Below are 23,322 nucleotides of genomic sequence, written 5' to 3'. Positions count from 1 at the left end.
AAAGTAACATAAAATCACTTGGTGTTTTACGTCTTTTAGATTGCTTTTCAATTGCGCGTTCAAATAACCAACATACACAGACGAATTAACGTCCTTTAAATTTCGCCTTTTTTTGGAAATAGTCCTACCGATGTAAAAGGAGCTGGGTATCAACATCGTACTGGAAGATGCTTATGGTTATGTTAATGCTTATGCCCTGGTGAAAAACAGCCTTTATACAGTTGCTTTATGTCATTAACTCAATAACTATCTTGGTAGGGGAAAATGTACTTGTCAACGCGACAAAATATTCCTTGGCAAATGAACCGTTGAAATGACAGCTCTTGCGCAGTTCTTTTACACCATTTACAAAAATTGTGTTTTCTTTTTCTTTAATTTTGAGAAGCGCTTTTGCGGCTGGAAGAGTTTCCAGACTGACTTAATTTAATGAGGTCTTTCTAACTTTCGAAACAGACAGTTCGGCCAATATCAATGAAAGAGCTATACGAAGACCTGTATGTGCCTCTTTTTGTTGAGGTTATTTTTAGTTTTAGCACTTACTCCTCGTCCATTTCCTCCAGTATTTCCATTGACACCATTGCTTCCTCGTGCACCCTAAATGGAGGCAACATTCTTCAATAAGTACACTAATTATCAGTCTAGCCACTGCCGCACTGATGTGTTTACTTTACTCAAAGGCAACCCTGTCAGTCAGTGTCTATGATGAAACAAGGCATTTTGATTGGTCCCTTGACCGGGTCGAAGTTTGCAACGAGGACCGCTACGTTAAGGTGGCCAATTATTGGTTTTCGAGTGACGTCATCTCTGAATAACATTGACAAACTATTTTTAACTAGCTTCGTTTAAACATGGCTTCCAGACCTTTTGAATATCTTAGAATTGGTTGCAAACCATCAATTTGCTGATTTTAATCATCACACAAAAGAAAACCATTTTAGTTCAGCTTCCAAGAAAATAGCTCAAAAAATCGTACGCCTGATATGAAACTTTCATGTAAATTTTTCGCAGATAGATATCAATAACAACAACAACAACAACATCCTTTATTTAAACACGGTGGGTTTTAAAGCTGATATAGGTCAAGGGGCCCTGTAAAAATGTTAATAAAATAATAAAGAATTAAAAATTATCAAAAAAATTATTAAAACTGAATGTAGTCAATAAAAAGTAAGATATATACAATAAAGGATATGAATAGATTTAATAAAAGACGAAATCCCTGTCAATTTGGGGACGGCCCATTTGCGGTGACTCTTCATTAAAGTTCAAGTTTCTGAGGGCGTGAGACTTTTTTACCCTTTTGGCGCAGTCCCTAGCGCTGGCAGCGGATGGTTCTAAAATATCCCAAACAATGGATCCTCTGTGAGAAATAGAGTTTTTCATATAATAAGTTTCAACACGTTGTACGCTAACACGATGTTGATGACTGAGGTCATACTTAGACTCTTTCCTTTGGATTATATGTTCCAAGCATGATGGAGTTATGCGCTTGCAGATATTATAAATTAAGGTGGCTATTTTGACCTTATAAGTGTCGAATAAAGAGTCCCAGTTAGCTGTTTTTCTTACATCCTCAGAGGGCATGTCGCGCGGGAGGTTATATATGACTCTAGCGGCGCTACAATGTATGGATTCCAAAGAATTAAATTCGTTTTTATTTGTACAACACCCCCAAATTGGCAGCGCATATGTGACCGAGGGTAAAATGACTTTAAAATATACATCTAAAAGCGAATTCCTGGGTAAAAAGCGACCGCGTTTGATCAGATTGGGCTTGTTGACGAACCCTCTCTAGAGCTCTGATATGTGTTTTGTCCACGTAAGCTTATTGTCAATGGTTACACCTAACAGTTTAGAACTTGAGGACCACTTTATGAGATGCTGGTTAATTTTTAAACTGCCTAAGGGACCGATAAAATGATTTCTCTTAAGGATCATTCCCTCGCACATTCCCTCATGCCTATTAACAAAGTAGTACAAGAGCTGTAAAACTTTATTGAACTAACTTACGCGTCAATGTTTTGAGGTATACCTGTCTCATTGAAAAGGAACTCAAAATCACGGTGGTTGAATAATATCAGCGTATGTCAAGAGATAAACTAGCAAGTTTCCAAAACAAAAAACTCTGATTGCAACTGTAATACGTAATGTACGTATCGAATTGAAAAAAAAAAAAATAGAATTAACGAAACAACCCAGACCTTTTCTCCATCATTTCCACGGGCACCTCGTCTTCCTGGAAGGCCAGGTAGGCCCTAAATAGAAAACATGTTAGCAAAACTATAAGAAACTGAGAATTTTAACATAAAAGTCACGATAACTAAATTTAAGACTGTTAATGCTTAGTAAATGGTTTGAACCCAGGAGTATCAGTAACTAGTTCGTATGGTGTGATCGTCCAGGTGAGTGCAGTTATGAAAACAACTATTGTTGGTGGCAGACGTTTCGTCAACCTGAGCGGAAGTCACCTTCAGATAATGCTGTTTGTATTGCTAAGTGTTATCAAGGGAGAGCTACAGAAACTTTTTCAGTAATAGTGCTGTAACACGAAAAGGAAATACTGGTACAGTAAAGCATCTTCACACATTCAATCTACAAATATTAAACTCATATTTACACCGGGTCCTCGATCGCCTTTGGATCCAGTTGAACCAAGAGGACCAGGGGGACCCTACGAAAAAAAACGAAAACATTTCAGCGCTTCAAATTCCTATTACAAAATCACTCTAAAACAGAAGACAACCGATAACAGCAAAAAAAACCCGCGACCCTAACCATCTAAGATTGCAAGCGGTCTCTTTCTTTTTCCTAGCGTGCGATGCAAACACAAGAATTCGCCTTGTTCCATTTTCATTTGCATCATTTTAATTTTTCCGATCGCACGGAAGATTCCAAGAACAACCACCGACTGCTCGCAGTCTGTAATCAAATTAAGGACGTTCGCGCCCAAAACGTTCCCACGGACAGATTTTTTTCCAAACTGATCATGAAGTAACGTAAAGATTAACTTTTTGCAAAAAGCCAAAAAATGGAGGGGGGAGGGTCATCGTGCTCATTTCGAGATAAGGTGTGTTGAAGACCATGCGTTTTTAGCCTGAGCTTTTCTCTACTTTAAGACGATGCCAGCTTACGTCTATCGGCCATAGAAAAAGCTACATTAGTGGAATTTAGATCAGGTAAACGTACTCAATTCAACACAACTAAGTATATTAAGTACACTTTTGCAGCTGATGTCATTCCTTGAGGTAGGATAGGCCTAGAACAAGAACAAATATTAGCCTTGCCGGTCCATTTTCGAAGAAAGCTCACACGCGAGCAGAAAAAGCGAAATGTTTTTAACTTCTCACGGACAGACTTTTCCTGTGTTTTGTTAAAATGGATAAAATTGGGAGAAATTTGTCTACGGAAACAAATGGGTGTCACCGAGCATCCAAGAGAGTAAATTGCATGCAGGCGAAGTTAGTTTACCCGGTGTCAATCCCTATACTTGCTGATGTTTCTTCCTTTGCGCGAGCGCTTGATGCATGACGTGACGTTGCGGCACGAATTTCGTGCGCAGAAAAGACGCGCAGTAACAATGATCGCGAACGTCCTTAACATTAAATATCCCAATACAAATGAGATTAGCTTGCCTTTCTACCCAGACATGGGCAGAATCAATTTCCAAAGGTTCTTGACTTAAGACACATACTACTTAGTTATTGATTAAAACTATGCTAGTAAGTGTTAATAGCTGGTCTGCTCATTATTTCATAAGTGTATAAAATAGAAGCCTGATTTTACGAGCCTCCCGTTTATGCGAAGCAATCTTCGCTCCTTTGAAAAAAAAGTTAGGAGAAATTTTTTTCCCAACCAATTTCCGTTCCCTTAGGTGGTTGAGATTGCACTTCCGCGAAACTCTGCTCTTTTGAAAAATTAACGGCACGAATTGCCACTAGAATAGGTATTCAAAAGGTGCAAATCATTCAGCGCCAAACAATACAAAAACTAAGGGAAAAAATATAAATAATGGTTATTAGCGCAAGTTACTGTACATACAGGTCTTCCATCTGATCCAGGTATTCCGAATAATCCATCCCGCCCTGATAATCCCTAAAAAGTTAAAGTGAAATGGCGCATAAACAGATTATTATACGATGAACATCACGAATGCTTTAAACATCCCTTCTCTCCACCTAAGTTAGAAAATGAACGTTGGAAAACCGTTGACCTGACAAAAATGTTACCAGGTTAACATACTGAACCAAAGTAGACAATAATTCAAGCAACATGTTAAACTGCAGAGAGAATAACTTCATTTCCGGTAATATTAACTACTTATTAACCAAGAGGGTGGTCTTTACGGAGGAATCTCAAAACGAGACCTTGTCGTATTAACCGTGCAATAGCTAGGTCAATTTAATAACACAGTGAAACCTCTGTTAAGCAGCACCATATAAGTGGTCCGTTCCTGTAAGGAAGTTTGCCGTCAGCTTTCCATAACTGCACTGGTCAGAATGACGTCCATTACAGGAGTAACGCATCAGTCTGCGCATCTTGAAAAGTTTAGCCTAAATTTTTCAGGTTCGTAGTTTGTAATCCGTGTTAATCTTCTCCATCCTTAACCATCCTTGTTCCTTTATGGTTTATTATTATCTGTTTGGTGTTTTTCTATCTCAGTAAATTACTATTTTCAGGTTTTCTTCAATTTAAAGGTTATTTTGTACATGGCCGAAATGCCGTGACTAAGCTCCTTAAAGCAGTTAGTTATTTAGCTATTAGAAATTTATAAAAATGCTCACTGACTATATAGAGTTAAAACTTTCGAGCTTTTCCATCGAAGGATGTAGGCTGACAGCCAAAAGCTCGATAGTTTTAGCTCTACATAGTCAGTGAACGTTGTTTTAAACTTCTCAATATGTTTTCTCCTGGTTAAGGTTCTTCTGTTTTAGTTATCTATCCTTATCTGTTTATCATAATTCGTAAATTAACTTGCCGGTCTTCCTGGTAAACCTGGTGTTCCTGGTTTACCCCCTATGCCACGCGAGCCCTGCAAAATAAAAAAACTAAATAAATAAAAATAATAAAAAACACGAGACATTAAAAAGATATTGACTGTGACAACATTTTCTTACCGTCTATAAATATTTAAACCTCGTTCCTCAGCATGCTACACATTCGATATTGTGGTTAGCTTACCTTGACTCCTGATATACCGGGTTGTCCAGGCAGACCAATAAAACCTGGTGGCCCCTGACAACGAAAAACCAAGATTAAGCTGAAGTTCATAACACTTTTAAACATGAATACTACGATAAAATTGTTGACACAGCACGTAGTCTTGTACCATTGCACCAAATTTATTGCACTACCATCGCAAATCTCTATTCTTTGTACGTATTTACATTTTCCTAATTAACGTTCGACGTTGCGCAGAGAAGGCATCACGCTAGACACGAATTGACTACAAAAATTTAAAGAGAGCTTGTGAAACTTGGTAATTGGTGAAATTTTTGGCTCTTTGGGTGTTATATTCGAGGAAAAATTGGCTTTAAAAAGCTTCAAAATTTCTGGATGGCAAAAGCACTAATAAGCTCATACACTCTTTCTAAAATTTTGAGTTTTTAAAACCGCGTCGCAAAAAAAGTATTCAATACATCGCGCTCAAATTCCTTGGGACAGTTAATGGTGCTGTTCCCTTTCGCTATTCAGAACTTATGTTTTTGTAGCTCCATCAGAAACGGTATCGCTCATGCTAATGAAGCAAATATTGTAGAAAAAGATTCTCCTATAACGAGAAGACATCTCATCATTTCGTCACTACTTAGAAAACCTTAGAAACGTTAAACCACAGTAGTTCCATATAAAAACTGCTATTAAGTAACAGAGCACTTCTTCTCTGTCTACATAGCCTCGTCTAAACACGACGGGGCTTCGGAGAATTCAAGACAGTTGTGCAAACTCGAGAAGCAGGTTTGCATAACTTTTGACAATTCTCCCAACCTCCGAGTGCTTGGATGAGACTATGTAAACAAGGAAAAAGTGCTCTATTGCTTTTATAAAATATTTCTCAAAAATACGCCCGAATCTAAAACGTGTTTAGATGAGCCTAGTGACCAATGAGAGCGAACGTAGTATCTCCCTTATTTTATAAATTCATATATAGATGAATTTTTTTATATGATATTTTAATATGGCGAACGAATGATGCAAAATATATATAGAATTTAACTGTTTTTGTAACAAACTACCGCGATTTCACAGGGTTTTTTAACATTTGTTTATTTTTTGAAGATTTTTTAAGTATATCGAGTGTGTATAAAACACGTGACGTCTTTTTCTTCTCGTTTTTCCAACACAATCCTAGCTTTGGCGTTTAAAGTTTGTCAAAAGATTTTATCCCACTGCGTACTGAAATCACTGCCAAGTGAAGCTTGCTTCTTCAAATATTTTAGATTCATGTGATTTCAACCAAACCTAGATCTATCTTTTACCGTATTGTTCCCCTGCCTGCATGCAATCGGTCTGCATGCATTAGGCCTGCATACGTTAGGTCGGCATAAATTAGGCCGGCATACATAAGGCCTGCATACATTAGGTCATGTGCAGATTTGATGCCCGGTCATTTGCGTCTATGCAGGCACTGGCATAAAATAGTGACTCGTTCACCCTACAAAGTCCCTAGCTCAAATTGGTTTTATAAAAGTTTTCAAGTTTGTTGCCGACCGTATTTAGTCTGTTAAACATAAAAGGCGTAGTTTGTAGTAGACACTTGGTACACCTAGCTTATTAATTCCCCCTGAGATGTGTTAATGTGGACTCTTATTGTCTCTTCTATATTACCCACACACCCAATTCCAAATAATAAATATCGCAACTCACAGGTGGACCCTGACTGCCAGGTCGACCAGATGCTCCCACCGCACCTCTGTTACCCTGTGAAGGAGGAGCAAAAAATGTCAAGAGCTTAATTGACCCCTCCCCAAAGTGGGAGTTATTGGACCACAGCAAACACCGACTGAGTGAACATAAACGAAATATGAGGAATGGGAATGGGTCATGTGACCCACGAGCGCGCGTTGGATATGAGCTGGCTATAATCATCTCAAATCCAACAAGCGAGAGTGGAATAATGGTTTATTAAAAACGCCCCCAAAATATAGCAAACTAAAATCAAAATCAAAATCAAAACGCCCCAAAAAATCACGTGTACGCTTACCATATTTGTAGAGCTTGGTATAATGGCTCATGACCCATGATGGCTAAGCCAGTGAAAACTCTCGAGCTGCATTATCCAATGATCCAGTTTTTAATACTTTGTATTAACCTGTATCTACAAAACTTGCCTTTTGGGTAATTTCTAAATTTTCGGTAACTGCATATACTGCTTTGTTGAGTTTGCAATAAAGCTCAGGTTGTCAGGTTGCAGTCTGGTATAGCTACCAGTGTCGTGCGAGATGCACCTTAACATAACATAGTTACCACCACAATACCATTTGCTTATTTCACGTGTTCCAGGGCACTAGAAGAAATCTAGTTTTTCAAGAAAGGGGAACTTCAGCAAGTTTGAAATTGCTGATAAATTGGCTAGAAGACGCGGACGAGGCCCTTTTCCCATTGGCATTTTCGCGACACTTGTAACTATCGAGAATTTTGTAAGACACCACCCAGTATTGAACCAGTGGTCATTTGGCGCAAAGGAACGCATTATCCATTGACAGGGTCTTCATTAATCCAGTCATCCATAAATCAATTTATTACTATCTCACAAAGGTGAGTTAAAGATAATATTTTTACTTACAGAAGCTCCAGGTGAGCCCGGGGAGCCCTTTGGTCCAATCAAACCCTCAGTTCCCTGCAAATTCACAATACAATTGCCTTTTAGTTTTTTTGTTTCAAAAGGGAGAACAAAACATTATCGAAAGCTAGCGAGAACTTAACTCTTACTCTTGCTCGACCATTTACTCTTATACACTGTCATTTCCTCCAAGCAATTTGTATAGGTAATCGTATGAAAGCGAGTGGAGTTAACGATTTATTCTCTCAAAATTGCACGAGCCTTTAGGCTCGCGATTTCAAAGAATTGTCAAATATTACGAGTAGCCTTCACGCGATTACTTATTTATTACATGGCTTGCTCTCAGCCAATCGCAATGAAGTAATTTTCTCAGTTATATAATAAAAAAAATGTACACGTAATTGGCCACTCCCCATCGGGGCTTTTCAGGACCAATGTAAACAAACAATAATAAATAAATATCCAAATAAACATAACTAGGTTAAGAATCCCAACTGGCGGGAGGCAGACCAGTTGGCTATTTACAAGCGTAGTCGAGAAGTTGAACTCGGGGCTATCGATAGGCTCGATTACCAGCCGCTGTTCGGGAAAAGAGCCCGCGCTCCTCCCCCGAATTCACGGCTGGACTCGTGGACTTGGCATTGTTAATTTCAACCAATAAAAAATCTGCCTGCCTGAATCGAGCAGGCTGCATAAATTAGCTTTCTCGCAGTAGCAAAGGAGTTGTGCGATATGAAGTGCGATTGCATTAGTGGGATATTTAACCAAATACCGTCAACTGATGAAATCGTGCCTGATCTAAACCATAGTGGCATATAGAACACGCGAAATAGTCAACAGACTTATACGTTAGAATCTATATTTGAATCATGTGGTGCCAGAATATGAGATAACGAACAAAGTAAACAAAGGGAGGGATAAACGCAAACATCGATTTGAAGAAACAAAACACGGAGTTAAATTGATGTGTACCTCAGTCTTCTTGAAGAGAAGCAACACCAGTCACTGGCGAAGCCAAACAAAATTAAATTTTTAAATGAGCAAAGCAAACCGAACTAGCAAAACATAAACATGGTGTCAACACCATGCACATCAACATATGTGTGACCTTTGACATGACAGTTGCTACACCATAGTCAAACAGCTCTGCTCTACTTTTTAAGAAAAAAAAAAAAAACTTTTCTCTAGAACACAGCATGTAATGTCCTTCCGCAACAATAATGTGAAACAAAATAGGTTGGAGGGCCAAAGTTAAAAGAAGTGGCGAAAACGCCACAAATTTTACGAGCCGGAGCCGTCATGTGGGCCTGCCTATGATTGTCATCAGATGACATTTCCGGCCACCTGAAGCGACGCAAGAATTACATTATGAAGTTACGTCACAGACATGCTTTGCCGCTCACGCGTCCAGCCGTCTCTTCTCGGGGAGGAACGTAGACCGGACTCGAGAAAGCGGCGGAAATCGAGCCTAGGCTACCGAGAACAACATCACTAGCGGTCAGAACGAGATTTGAACCCGGGACCTAAGGATCTCAAATCCGGCGCTCTAACCACTCGGCCACGCTGCCTCCCGAAGGGAAGAGAATAAGAAGATGTTCAAGTTTTTGGGGGGGATATTAGCAGGAGATCCCGTTCGGGTGAAAGAAAAATGTGTCAACTCTCACATCAAGTCACCAGGTACAAGAACTTTCGATAAGCCCTGAAAACAATAAGAACTTAATGACTGGCCCCGCGGGAAACAGTGAATTTTGTTTCCCCGAGACCCTCAATGTTCCCCGAGGCGAAGTTTTGTTATACCTCCCAACTCAAAAATAGAGAAAAATTGCGGAGAAATCGTTTGCTTGACACCGGCCGGCTCACAAATTTGCCGTGGTTTCAAGGAGCACGACCTGATCACGTGCGAGTCGGAAGTTCAAGCTGTTGTTTCCCTAGGGAGTTAGTGAGTTTTGTTCGCCCTAGGGAGTTAGTGAGTTTTGACCCACGACACGTGACACGTTCTCCTCCAATCGAAAAGCGTATTTGAGTTGGGAGGTATAAAAACATAACATGATATGTCTGCATCAAAGAAATATATCAGCAACAGCTAAAGAGCAAGAAATGGAGTCGACTCACGCCAAGAGACGGAAGTTTCAAAAAGAGGTTTCTTTGACCTACCTCGATTATAAATAATATAATTTATAAGACGCAGACTTCCATATAACGCTCAGTCGCGCAAAAAAATTAGACACAAATTTAAGTAGATTGAAGAATAAGAAAATGAAAAATAATCGTTGAGGATTTAATAATAATAATAATAATAATAATAATAACAGTTCATTTATGCAGCGCACACATCCATTATTTGCCCGAGGCGCTTAACAAAATGATCCCTTAAAACTACAATTTTACTCTAAGAAACTTAAAAAACTAAAAAGCTAGCAAAACTAGCTTACTTTAAAAAAAAAATCCTGTCGATGGATAAAAACACAAAACGATCTATCATTGTTATCGTCCTTGTCGTTGTCTGACTTGTCGACTTTTTGACTTATGTTCTCTGCAGTGTTGCACAGGGAAAGAGTAGGATGCTACCCACTCTTGGAAAAAAGACATTCCAATGAGGGACAGATACCTACAAAAAATATTCCTTACCATGTCCCCGGCCTCTCCTCTTGTTCCAAGGTCACCTTGCTCTCCTTTGAGACCCTGGAAAGAGATTGCAATAAAATAATTCAATGGCTGGGCATTGGCATAGAGTAGTTGTTTTAGAATTGTAAGTAATGTACATATATGTATTGTAAATATTATAAGTGTTTGGCAATAAATTAAAAAAAGGCGGGGCTAGCTTGGGCAAGTACACTTGCCAACATTCCTGTTAAGTGCAACTCTTTCACGCTTATCCGTGTTTATCTTCTCCTTCCTTAACCATCCTTGATTCTTTACGGTTTATTATTATCTCTTTGGTGTTTTTCTATCTTAGCAAACTACTATTTTCAGGTTTCCTTCAATTTAAAGGTAATTTTGTACGTGGCCAAAATACCGTGACTGAGCTTCTTTCCGATTTAAATTCCTCGTTAAATACCAAATTGGATATTTTAACACGTAAATCCTTTGGCACCACTTATTCTGCTTACACAAAGTATAGTTTGACAGAGGTTGGTTGAAATGAAAGAGAAAAAAAATCAGTAACAAAAGAGCAGAATTTGAGTATTTCAAATAATACATCAAACACGAAAGACTGTGTCTCACTACATCTCCAAACACCGAGAATAGAAGTAAATACATGACGCATAGCCGAGTATTTTTGACGAACTTCTAGGTGCTTGGAAATGCGGTCAAACGTTTGATATACATTCTCAATGGATACTTAAAGGGAAAACAGAGAAATAAAACTGTAAAAAATCTACGCAAATTAAGACCATACAGCCAATCACCGTCACGGTTAAGCCTTGGTCAAAAGGCGCTTGATAGTTGATGAGAGCAGATAAGAGTTATAGCGCACTTGCATCATTATGTACGATCATCGACTATCATCAGTTACCATTAACTTTGAGCTTCTTCAAACATGATAAGTGATGCTAGCTTTCGGGTCAGCTCTCTTCCCCGAAAATCGTCGAACTCGTTTAAAATAGCGGTCAATATTTTCTCAAATGTTGCACAGTTCATCCGTAACATTTTCTTGTACCCGGCAGTGTCTTCCACTAGCACTTCTTCCACCAATTTAACCCGCTCTCGTCTCTCCTTTTTATTCTCCTTTCTGTCATCTCTTCCGCCAACGCTCTCTCTCTAGTCTTCCGTGCATTCCTCCAGCAAACGATCTCAATAAAACAAGCTGCCACTCTCTAACATCTTCACGCGAAAGGAGCGAGCCTGGCACTACATGCTCAGGCGACTTTGCTTGCGTAACTGTCAGTGAACTAGCGCCAACTATCACGAACTTCATCTGGCCATTTGACCAGGTGAATGACACTGAGTTGATGACAGTTAGGGAAGAATCAACTATCATCCACTATCATGCGCCGTTGGACCAGGGTTTTAAACTTGATGACTTTTTAAATGAGTTTGAGAATTTGTGACCTCGTGCATGCAGTTGCTATTGACGTAGGTTAGTTTTCATTGCCATAACAGTGCACCTCTTAAGAAAGGCAAATTTACCTTTTCGCCTGGACTTCCAGGCAGTCCAATAGCACCTTGCGGACCAGCTGGGCCCTGGAAAGAGCATAAAATTAAGTTTAAAAAAACGAGCATTGCAAGGGATAACAAAACCTTACCTTACTGTACCTTGGGTTCTTGACTACAGGCACAGGCCCCACTACGCCGAAGGAATTTGAAAACGCAACACTATTTCTACGGTCAGGCCTGTTGTCCACACTAATCCGTCACGAAAACGGAGCTTTTCGAAAACGCTCTTCAAACCGGAGTTATTTGAAAACCACACCGGCTTTTCGTTTTCGTGTAGACAGGAAACACAATGAAAGCAGTGTTCATTTTGAAAACGATGACCTCACGAAAAATCATGTGTGTCCCTACCCGTGTTTTCTTCAAACACGAATGCAAAACGACCGCTGATTGTTGCGTTTTTTTAAAATTCTCCGGCGTAGTGTGGACGGAAAACATTTGATGCGTTTTCAGAGTGAAACTTCCGTTTTCAAATTCCTGCGGCCTAGTGTGGACGGGGCCTTGATACTCCTCAGGGTTAAAATACAGCAAAACCACGACGGCGACCCAAACGAGAACGTCTTTAAACAAAAGGTTCTAATGAGCAAAACAATGGTTCTGCAGGTACGTTTTCAACATTGGTACATTTCTTGACCGTCTTCTGCAAAACAACAACGTGAAATGACCAAGTTCTGCGTATTTTGGAGAACGTGAACCGCGACGGGTAATTTTGTCGTATTTTCTTTTGGAGTTGAACGCTGTCGTTGCATATTTAGCATGAGCAAGTGTGTCCGGACCAACGGGCGTACTGAACAAATCTACACGGTGACGTTATTTGAAGGTAAAATGTGGTAAGTAGTTCAGTTGGTTCTCCTATTTTGTTATTGTTCTTTCTACAAACCATAGCTCCAGGAACTCCAGGACTTCCGACGGCTCCGGTAACTCCGCGACTTCCCTGACAAGAAATTAAAATAGAACAAAAATTACCACTACGAAAGTCTCTCTCGGTGTCACTTCACCTTGCAGACAAACTCGAGAATTACACTGTCGCATAATTTAATTTATATTTCATTGGCCAATCACAGCAGTAGCTAAGTGTTTTGCACCACAATTCCGCTGAGTTGGAAGAGAGTAAATATTGGAATGAAAAGAATAAATAGTGTACCTTTGTCTCCTGTTGTCATCTCTTACGCGACCTTACAGGGAAAACCGCTACCTACAAGTCCTGCGTAACACTGTAGCGCTTAACTCGTACCTAGGCCTTTTCGCGCTGTGCAAAAATTTTTTTGGTTTACATATAATATTATATGTGAAAACCAAAAAAAAATTGCACAGCATGAATAAGGCCTAGGTACGAGTTTAGCACTACAGTGTTACGCACGATATGTAGGTAAATATGTAGGTAGCGGTTTCGCGTAAGAGATGACAACAGGGGACAAGGGTAAACTGAATGTTACGAAAATTGTCTAGGTCTAGTTCCAGAACAATCTAGAACCGGAAGTCATTCAGCCGTGACCAATTTGTATAAGAACATTCCAGAACATTCTAATCCTTACGTCATTACTCAGATTAGAAACTGTGTCAAACTACTTAATTTAGTTCCAAATAGAAGTTTCTAGAACTTTAATCCTCATGTATATTGGAGCGAGAGGTTCTGCTGTAAAAGAGATTGATTCAAATTTGAAGAAGCTTAGTGCTGTAAATTCGTGAAGTTATCTTACGGAAATAAATTAGTTTGTTGCTGTTACCGGCGATCCTGAGTTCTGTCTGGAAACAACCCTGCTCTTCAACGATACTCGTAACACTGAAGATGAGTTAATAAGTCGAAAACGTCTATTCATTTTGAACTTTTAAGCCGTATAACTAGCATCTTAAATCTTAAGCAAATGTTACGGACAATCTTACAGTTGCTCCTCGGTCTCCACGCTTTCCTGCTCGTCCGGGTGTCCCGTCCCGTCCCTAACACAAACACGACACTGTTAACACTCACTTATTTTCAACGTAGCAATATTTGTCTAATCCCTACTCTTAAAAATAAATCATTCAAGATTAAATGAACATTGACAGTAACGTTTCACGTTCTCCTCCACCTCCACTTATTGCTCATGACATTTTTAACGATTGGTAAGATAAAGACTGAATTTGGAACCAGGTCAGCCCAGTTTCCATAGCACGGAGCTGCGAGTGTTATTATTCTCCCTGATAAGACGCTAGTTTGTGACAAGTAAATCACCCCATGGTAGTTGTAAGGTTGCTCTGTACTTCTGTGGGGAGGGATGCACAGACAGAGGAAAACCTCCTGCCCAAGAACGCAACAGATGACCTTGGCTAGTGCTTAAAGGAGCTCCGTCATGGCTTGTTTTAGTTATTTTGGACCCGTGCAAGATAACCTTTAAATTGATGGAAAGATGGCGAAGATTAACACGGATTACAAATAACGAACTTGTAAATTTAGGCTAAACTTTTCAAGATGCACAAGCCATTACGTAGCTCCTTTAAAACTGGAACAGTTCAACACTTAGCATTACACCAGCCGTTCGTCCCTTACAAATTTATAAAGAAAAACCACAGCAAAGCAGGGGTAAATTTTTCTGTGGTGTAAATTTTATTGTGTGTGTCTTGCAGACCTCACCTTAGGCCCTGGTAAGCCTGGTTCACCAACAGATCCAGGAGCACCGTCATTGCCCTAAATTGCAGGAAACACGTTATTGTTATTTTTAATAATAATACATGAAGTTAAATAGCGCTCATTTCCACAGCTCAATGGCGCTTTACAATGTTTGTGATTAAGATTAAACTACTTCTACTTAAAATTCCAATATCATTTAAGGATTTAAAAGATGAAAAAAATCCAATAAAACAAAAATGTATTATAATTGTACCATTAGGGTTTAAAATGATTTAAGATTAAAACTGCTACTACTACTTAAAATTACAATAACCATATAAAAGTTAAAGATAAAAAATTCAGTTGCGCCATTGCACCAATTGTACCATTGTGATCTAGAAGTAACCAGTAACTTTAAGCTGATGAGGGGGGCAGAGAACACCTATGTAATCAATAACAGCGGAGAAGAATTGCCATGAACAAACCCTAGTTCATTTTATGACTCACCGACTCGCCATCTTTACCAGGTTCTCCCGCAGGACCTTGTCTACCTTTTGCACCCTTAAAAAAAAGATATCACGCAAACTTGAAACAAAGTAATACTAGAATTCTGTCGTTATACCAAGTGGTGGATCCAAGGGAAGGAGCCGCCCTCAGCACCTCCTTCCCTCCTCTCTTTCTGGGGAAATTACTTAAAGGAGCTACGTCAAGGTTTGCAGATCTTGAAAAGCTGAGCCTAAACTTTTCAAGTTCGTCGTTTGCAATTCGTGTTAATCTTCTCTAAGCTCCTTGTTCCTTTATTATCTCTTTGGTGTTTTTCTTTCTTAGTAAACTATTATTTTCAGGTTTTCGTCAATTTAAATGTTATTTTGTACGTGGCCAGCATAACTCAAAATACCACGACTGAGCTCCTTTAAGGCCGGAAACATTTTGGGGTCCCCACCTTACAAAGAGGTAGTAACGGTGCCACTGATATCATACCCTGTTCCTACAGGTTCTACTTCAGAATCCGTAATGATTATAGCAACTATGAGAGAAACACTATTCCTACGGGATGCCATGCTAAACTATCATTACAATCAGATTGCTTAAACAATTCACTTGCACTCATTTTTACAAAGCGGTTAAAGGATGCTTCCCCAGAACACACCATGATGACAATGGAAAGTGAACCTGTAGTGCTGTAGTCGTACACAACTACCTTCACTCTCCATGACAACAGTCAAACATCAGGGCCAGATTTGGGACAAGTTAATTCACGATGTAAGGTAAAGCATGAGCAAGGATAAATCAAATATTTTCTGTGCGTAAATATTGATGCAGGGAAAGACTGGCTATAAAAGTGTTTCTCTTTAAACGTTTCGGAAACAAACAAAATTGCTTAGTTACACCTTCGTCATAAATACCAAGCACTCCTAATAGAGCGGTTTTCAATTGAGTGTCGTAAAACCAAAACCAAACCAATTGCTTACCAATTAGACTACTCAGCCAAACTCAAACCGTAGTAAAACCAAAACCAAAACCAAAGTAATTGTCTAATTAGTTTTGACACTCAAATGAAAACCGCTCTATATTAGTGCCGACAAATATCTAAGCTAATCATCTGAGAAAAAACAAAGAAGAACTTACATATTCACCCTTGGATCCAGAAAATCCAGCCAGACCAGGTAAACCAGGTAAACCCTTCAAGGAAAAAGAATTTAATTTGTACAGCATAACATGTAGCATGCATCACCTCCAAAATAATAAGTACAAAAATACTGTGCTTGTGTGCCTGTAACAGTCACATCTGAAGCGGGATGTTCCGTACTCCTAAATCTGCGTCAAGTTAAAGTTAGGACCAATCAATCTACAGTCTTTTTTTTTCCAAAATTCTGTAATTATCACTGTCATTATTTGATTGAAGAAGATTCAAATATTAAGGTTACCGTATACCTTTCGAGGTGTCTTACGTCCACGCGATGTAGCGCATCCGGTTTAAATTGCATAGATCAAATTAAAGCTTATAGCACTGAGTATCAACTGTACCAAAAATTTTGAAATAAAACGAATCGTCGAATTTTTCACAACCATAAGAAGTAATTATAAGCTAGTACAATATGGTTTCCAGTACTAAGCGTCACACTACTTTTCTAGCTGGAGAAAACAGTAACATTCTGCACCAGTGAGTATGTTTTTTTTTATAAAATCAGAGAGTCACGACTGTCGCCTTACCGGTCCCCCCTCAGAGCCCTGTGGGCCAGGACCTCCAGGCGCCCCTCTGTCACCCTGCAGGAGAAAAATAGGCAAATAGTGATGACTGGAATCTAACCTTAATTTAATTTAATAATAATAAATTATTCAGCTTTCCCTTAGCCTGGCGATTGAACTCGTGTATATTATCGCAGAATCTAAGTGAGGCAGGCACTGGCAAGGAGTTAAAAGCCTTTGACGCGCAGAATTTGAAGGTTCTAAGCGTGTGCGTAGTGTCAAGTCTGATTTCCCTGTTAGAGCGGAGACCGAACTCCTATAATACAAGTTTTGATAGATCCGTTGGTAGCATTCGGCTAATCTAGGCGGATCTGTACGGGTCCGCAAATGATTCCAGGACCGCAAATGATCCCGGACCGCAAATGATCCCCAGACTGAACTGCAAATGATCCCGGACCGGAAATGATCCCCATATTGGACCGCAAATGATCCCGATCAAAAAATAGAAATGGCATGGATTTTTTTCAGAGGAAGGTGAGAACATGTACAAAAATTATGAGCTAAAAAACATGTTTTATCATTTTACAAAAAAAATATTCCACAGTTGCTGTTTTGTTCTTCGAAGGGTACAGATCGTTTTCACTGTCACGCAATAAAAAAAAACAATGAAATTGAAAACCAACCAATGGAAAAAAGCTAAGAAATTGTGATGTACTCTATACAAGATAACTAAATAAGGCACTTTCCAAGTTTTAGGTCTGTGCGTTTCCCCAAGCTTCAGATATTCGTCGTAAATGTTTCCCAGAAATTTACAGGGCCCAGTAAGAAAACGCCTTGTTGGTGTACATCCGTGGTACACCAATATGGCGGCCGGAATATAGTGTAAACATCTGGAACTTACTTTGGCTTTCTAGGCGACTGATTATCAGAACTAAACAAACAAGCATTTACATAACTACTTTTCCTAATGCTCTAACTTCTAAAAAGGCTCAAAATCATGAGATAAGTATATTTTTTTCAACAAACTCGATCGTAGCCTTGTGTCACGCAACCTCCATAACCCTGAAATTCAAAATGCTCTGGTTTCCAAACGAAGCACGCTAATTGTAAACAGATATAAATATACCGCCTCGTATACCTGATGAGGATAAAAACACGTCACGTGAAGACGATCTATTGAATTAAAAGTCTTAGAAAAACACATACTTGTAAACATTCTCGAAATCCCGGTGGCGATAGTATCAAACATCTATCAAACAGCTAATTGTCAAAACGAAGTGCAAGCCTTAGCCTTGCTTGCATGGTCATGAAGCTGATATTCATAACTATAGCTTGGAATTTTGGCTTCTTATAAGACTCAAGTAGTCATTTCCGAGGAATTAAAGCCAAAATACGACCAAGGAAAAATTACAAAATAAATTTGTTCAAATTTCCAGTGCTACACACTAAGTGTTTTACAGAGTGATGAAGCGTTGTAGGCTTATGGGTCTACTCAGGTGACAGCGTCTTCTGTTCTTCTGTAATAGTTGCTTCATGGTTAGATTTTAGTTGAAAACTTTAGACGAGTGGCGTTAATGGCTGATAAAATGTGATTTAACTATAACACCAAAATATCAATGTTTAACAAAGGAGGATATGTAGCGTATGTTGCACTGATCATAATTTTACTGAGAATTGCAAAGAAATGCAAGTCAAGTCGTGTTTTGATGATTGAGTGGTGATATGCATAACATCGTGGTTAGAAACAAAATTTCGTCGAAAGTATGAAAAAAAAGCAAGTTGTAAGCCAGTATAATAATAAGATGGCTTTAATAAACACATCGGTATTCACCTACGCCAATTCCCTATCCACATCTTCCCACCATCCATGCCATTCCTTATTTTGTAGTCGGGATCATTTGTGGTTCCTATCGGGGATCATTTCCGGTCCGGGATCATTTGCGGTCCAATTTGGGGATCATTTGCGGTCCGGGATCATTTGCGGTCCTGGGATCATTTGCGGACCCGTACAGATCAGTTATCATGAGATTACTTAAATACCAAAATAACAACAAACAACAAGGGAAGCAAAAAATTTACGTTACTTTTAAAGAGTACACGACGTGAATAGAAAAACTCTTTGGCATCAAACATTTTTTGGCAAGTTGAGAGAAGATATCTACAATGTCATGAGACTTAACATTTGTATTTTGTTCAGGCTGCAGTGATTTGGGGAATATCACCGTAATCATTGTGCAGTTTTAGGATACCTATCAGAAAGGAATGAAGTTTAGCTTTGAACTCTTTTTTAGGAAGCTCTCTTGAAGATGTTAGCGCTGGTATCTCATTCTCATTTGTTAACACAATTCGTGTTTCAAAGCCATTTATTTGTAAATGCGATCAGTATGTCCTTGTTTTACGTCACCGGGATAATTTCCTTAACACCTTCAAAGACAGTCACGACAAAACCACTGGTCACATTCTTTACAAAAGGGCAACCAAAACGCAAGAGAGCTTTCTTTGCATAAGCTAAGTCAAGTACAAGTTCTTCAGAGACCACATGTCTCCTTTTTGTGTTATGCCTAAACAAGTATGAGCGAAACCAACCGCTAATCCGTCAACTCCAGGTAAGCCACTCTCGCCTTCACGGCCCACAGGACCCTATGAAGTAACAGCCACAATGTCATTTCTCATACCTAGAAACAACTATGGTGATTAATTACATGTCATCCCATAACTTCATCTTTGAAAAAACATAAAGCGATGAACAAGTTAATTTTTGGTAATTGCCACCCATTTGCCCCAACACTGTTAATATAAACCCATTTAAGGCCAGCAAGAGTTCATGGAGAGTTACATTTTGAACGCTAGGCCTTCGTCGGAAGCACGAAACGTCAGCTTCATGCAAAAACTCATTACAGCGGTTAATAAACAGTAAACTTGCAGTTGATGAATAACTAAGCGTTTTACTTGCCTGACGAACGGCCCAAAAGTTTATTTAGAAACCAATACCTTTGTCAAAATTACACCTGCCTAAGGGCTCAAGGTATCACAAACGTTTGGATAAAATACCATGACATTATTAGCCAATCACACGTGTAGTGTGATTACAATTTTAATATATTTACCGGTGCGCCAGTCGGGCCTTGCTCTCCTCCGGGCCCACGTTCACCCTAAAAAATAAATTTACCATTTGATTAATTGATAAGATGCAATGTCATCAAAAGTAGGTCCTAACCAATGTCTGAGGTGTACAGGTGCGTGTAGTATTGGCCACTTAAGAGACAAAAGGAATTCTAGAGGAAGTCTCGTCCTGCAGTCACTTGTGGGACCCCCAGTTCTTCTCATCTTTTGTTTTTGTAACCTAAATCCCAACCCTAACCTAACTCTTTACAACTTGATACTTTCAGGGCAACATTTCAACCTAATCGTACCTTTTGGTACACTTACACGGTATATCAAGCGAGTTTGGTTGAGAAAAGGTCCGCATTTTGGTGAGACGTAGTTGGGCCAAAATAAACATGGCGAGACCAAACAAGCCTGATATGCTGCCAAAGCAAACCAATAAGGGTACGATTACGTATTTACAATAATTGCTACTTTAGGTAAAGTTAAGCACTAACATCCAAAGGAATAAACCAAAAAAATACTGACCACTTCCTAACCTTGACAATATCATTCTTTAATATGACACCTTTGGGTTAATACCAATAATCATTAAACTTGAACATGGAAATACCAGTTACTTCATGTATTTAGGATTTTCAACAACGCTGTCTTATAAAAGGCTTCTTAAGATCAAATCAGTCAACTGTTAGTAGTACACTAAGCAAGAAAACAAGTTTACCCGTAATCCAGGTGTACCATCTTTGCCTCGTGTTCCAGGAAATCCCTAAGTGTAAGAACAAGCATATCAAAAAAGACCACAAACACTAGAACTGGTTAAACCAGTGATCACATTCCCACAAAATAATAAAAATATAGAGAAAGGAGTAAGTTTTTTTAAAAAGGGAGAGGCTGAAATTAGTCTTTTAAAGTTAGGAATCATTTCACATCTTAGGCCACTAGTAATACACACACCAGGTAGAACGATGTACGTACGATTCAAGTCTCGTATGAATGTTGCGTGTTCCCATTGGGATTTTGCAATTCCCCAAGTACATTTTAACAGTTATGGGGCAGCTTTTCAAACAACATTTGAAAACCAAATTTTGCTATTGGGAGCTATTTACAAGGCTTTGAAAGAGGCGCAGTTTCTTGTTCATATTGCGGTGGCTAAAACATGGAATTGCTGACATCTAAAAAAGACAGAGAAAATTTTCCCTTGAATAAAAGGTGCGTGTAGCGTTCTCGACACTACTGCTAGTGATCTCCAGATTGTTGGAGCGCTGTCACATATTCTAGATGGAAATTAGGAATAATCTTTTACACAGAATTTCTCCAAAAGCATGGACTTCATAATTGATGTAATTGCCACTTGTGACCAAGTTGCCAATCGTCAAAAAGATCTTGTGGTTGGCATCGGTAGTTTCATGATGAATAATTCATGAACTCTGATTAAAGACGTTAACTGGTGAATAATAACACAGGTTGAGCATATAAATTGGTGTTATAAAAGCAACAAGGAAGAAATGTCAAACGAATACACCAAACACCAAGAGGAATGAGCAGATTTCCTCCATACGAAGTTACTTTTAATTAATAAGATATGGTAACCATTGTAACTTACGGGATTTCCTACTCTGCCAGGTGCACCAGGGGGTCCTTGGTTTCCAGGGGGTCCCTTAAAAGAAAAATAAATTATCATAATTATGTAATTATAAGTGTAATTATAAATGTTTTTTGGCACAAGACACTAATTTGATAAATGTCAAACATCACAGTTAATACCACAGTTGACTGGAAAAAGCTGCACATATGAAAATGCGAGTCTTTAAACAAATCCGTGAATCAGAGGAGCACAGCACAATGCTTTCCAGCACCTCTAATTTGCTTGCTTTTGATAGCATAAAGCAACTTGCAAATAAAATGTTACCATAAGATTTCTGTGTTTCTGTGCCTAAACCTTGCTAGGTATAAACACAGGATCTTTGTCCAAACAAATCGTACAAATTGTCAAACTAACTCCAATATGTGCCTGGGATATAAATTGTGATGTCCACATATCTAAGATTTGTATTGGCATCTTATTATTTCTCCACAAGACTATTTGAATGCAGCTGTGTTAAAATAAACTTCAACGACGTTTTTATCAATTAGGCGATCATACAATGTACCTAAGACGACTTACAAAATCGGATGAAAATTGTTGGAGTTAGCAAACCATACAATAATACTACAAATTACCACAACAAAATTAAACGAAATTGCTTAATTCCAATCAATTTCTTGCATAGTTTTAAGTTGATTCCGGATTTAACAGGGGAAAATAGTAAAAAAAAATGTTAATAGCGTTAAAAAATCCTGGTGGCTTATATTGGTCTGGTAGTGGAAACAATTCCTGCAAAAACTAATTATTTGCTAAGCAACTTAAGGTTAAATTCAAGCCCTGCCACACACCGCAGCTCCTTGGCTTCCTTGCATTCCCATATCTCCTCTGTCACCTTGTCTACCCTAGAGAGGAATCAAAGAATCACAGGATTATTCTCCACGCCATTCATTGGTGTATGCGTACATGTTGACATTCATAAAACATTACGTGCTATGAGATTGACAAATCAAATTGCTCATATGTTACAGGAATGGAACTAAAGTAATGGATGAAATGTTTTTCCCGCCGGCTGAGCTTGTGAAAGAGGCAGGAAACGAAGTTCTCTCACACTGAATGGGGACCTGGGTACGAACCAGGATGTCAGTTTCACGCTCCGTCATGTGATTCAGTTTTTCTTTTCTTGCCGGAGAGTGCAACAGTTTTCCCACCCTCCCACCCCTCAGTGAGTTCTTGCCTAAAGTTTATAGAAGTGTATCAACATTTGGGTAGTTTTTACCTGTTGTTGACTCCGATTCTGTTATCGTTGTGATGTTGATAGAAATGTCAATTAAGTGCTGTTGCACTGTCATGTGGCAGACAAATGGCATTCAGTGTGTGAGAACAACACTTAGTCATTATTAAATTGGAAATGTTGAAATTACCGCAAGTCCTGGGGCGCCTGGTTTTCCAGGTTCACCTGTGGCACCTCGTTCACCCTAATAAAGAAACAGTAACAGAAGCAGTTCATCACCTGAGGAGTTTAATAGTGTTGAGATGATGACCTATAAACAGACACCCTAAGAACTAGAAAGCGACACGTGTATGCCTAGGAATGAGTCTTCATAGTTTAAAGACATGGTTTGCGAGACTGCGAGACTGCGAGTAACTGTCTCCTTATGCCAGGTGTATATAGAATATATACACCTGACATAAAATGAATTCTATTACGAAACAAAAACTCCATAACAATAATTTAAATCTGACCCGACAAACAATCTCAAAGTTAGCCTGTTCAGTAGTAACACACATAATTAACAAAGCCATGCCTCAAATAACAGAAAAAGTAATTTGACATCAGTTACCTTGTTTCCCATGTCTCCAGGTAATCCCCGATTTCCTTCTCTTCCAGGATTACCCTGCAATTACAAGGTTTTGCCAACATTC

General features: G+C 39.0%; 1 protein-coding gene across 3 annotated transcripts in view; it reads right to left on the bottom strand.

The window, feature by feature from the left end:
- LOC110069288 (uncharacterized) overlaps positions 1 to 23,322 on the bottom strand; it is an 83,465-nt gene that overhangs the window by 21,943 nt on the left and 38,200 nt on the right. For all 3 annotated transcript variants that reach the window (XM_089284070.1, XM_089284071.1, XM_089284072.1), the window contains 23 exons: positions 23,241 to 23,294; positions 22,821 to 22,874; positions 22,248 to 22,301; positions 21,418 to 21,471; positions 20,536 to 20,580; positions 19,817 to 19,861; positions 19,296 to 19,349; positions 16,734 to 16,787; positions 16,149 to 16,202; positions 15,027 to 15,080; positions 14,544 to 14,597; positions 13,817 to 13,870; positions 12,813 to 12,866; positions 11,909 to 11,962; positions 10,406 to 10,459; positions 7,781 to 7,834; positions 6,862 to 6,915; positions 5,179 to 5,232; positions 4,976 to 5,029; positions 4,039 to 4,092; positions 2,618 to 2,671; positions 2,202 to 2,255; positions 541 to 594 (listed from right to left, as the gene is read on the bottom strand). In XM_089284070.1, the coding sequence (XP_089140196.1) occupies positions 541 to 594; positions 2,202 to 2,255; positions 2,618 to 2,671; positions 4,039 to 4,092; positions 4,976 to 5,029; positions 5,179 to 5,232; positions 6,862 to 6,915; positions 7,781 to 7,834; positions 10,406 to 10,459; positions 11,909 to 11,962; positions 12,813 to 12,866; positions 13,817 to 13,870; positions 14,544 to 14,597; positions 15,027 to 15,080; positions 16,149 to 16,202; positions 16,734 to 16,787; positions 19,296 to 19,349; positions 19,817 to 19,861; positions 20,536 to 20,580; positions 21,418 to 21,471; positions 22,248 to 22,301; positions 22,821 to 22,874; positions 23,241 to 23,294 (1,224 nt within the window). The remainder of the gene's footprint in view (positions 1 to 540; positions 595 to 2,201; positions 2,256 to 2,617; positions 2,672 to 4,038; positions 4,093 to 4,975; positions 5,030 to 5,178; positions 5,233 to 6,861; positions 6,916 to 7,780; positions 7,835 to 10,405; positions 10,460 to 11,908; positions 11,963 to 12,812; positions 12,867 to 13,816; positions 13,871 to 14,543; positions 14,598 to 15,026; positions 15,081 to 16,148; positions 16,203 to 16,733; positions 16,788 to 19,295; positions 19,350 to 19,816; positions 19,862 to 20,535; positions 20,581 to 21,417; positions 21,472 to 22,247; positions 22,302 to 22,820; positions 22,875 to 23,240; positions 23,295 to 23,322) is intronic.

This window comes from Orbicella faveolata, unplaced genomic scaffold (assembly GCF_042242905.1).
Source record: "Orbicella faveolata isolate gen_17 unplaced genomic scaffold, um_ofav_v1 contig_13, whole genome shotgun sequence".
Lineage (NCBI taxonomy): Eukaryota > Metazoa > Cnidaria > Anthozoa > Scleractinia > Merulinidae > Orbicella > Orbicella faveolata.
This window is presented reverse-complemented; position numbering and strand designations above follow the sequence as displayed.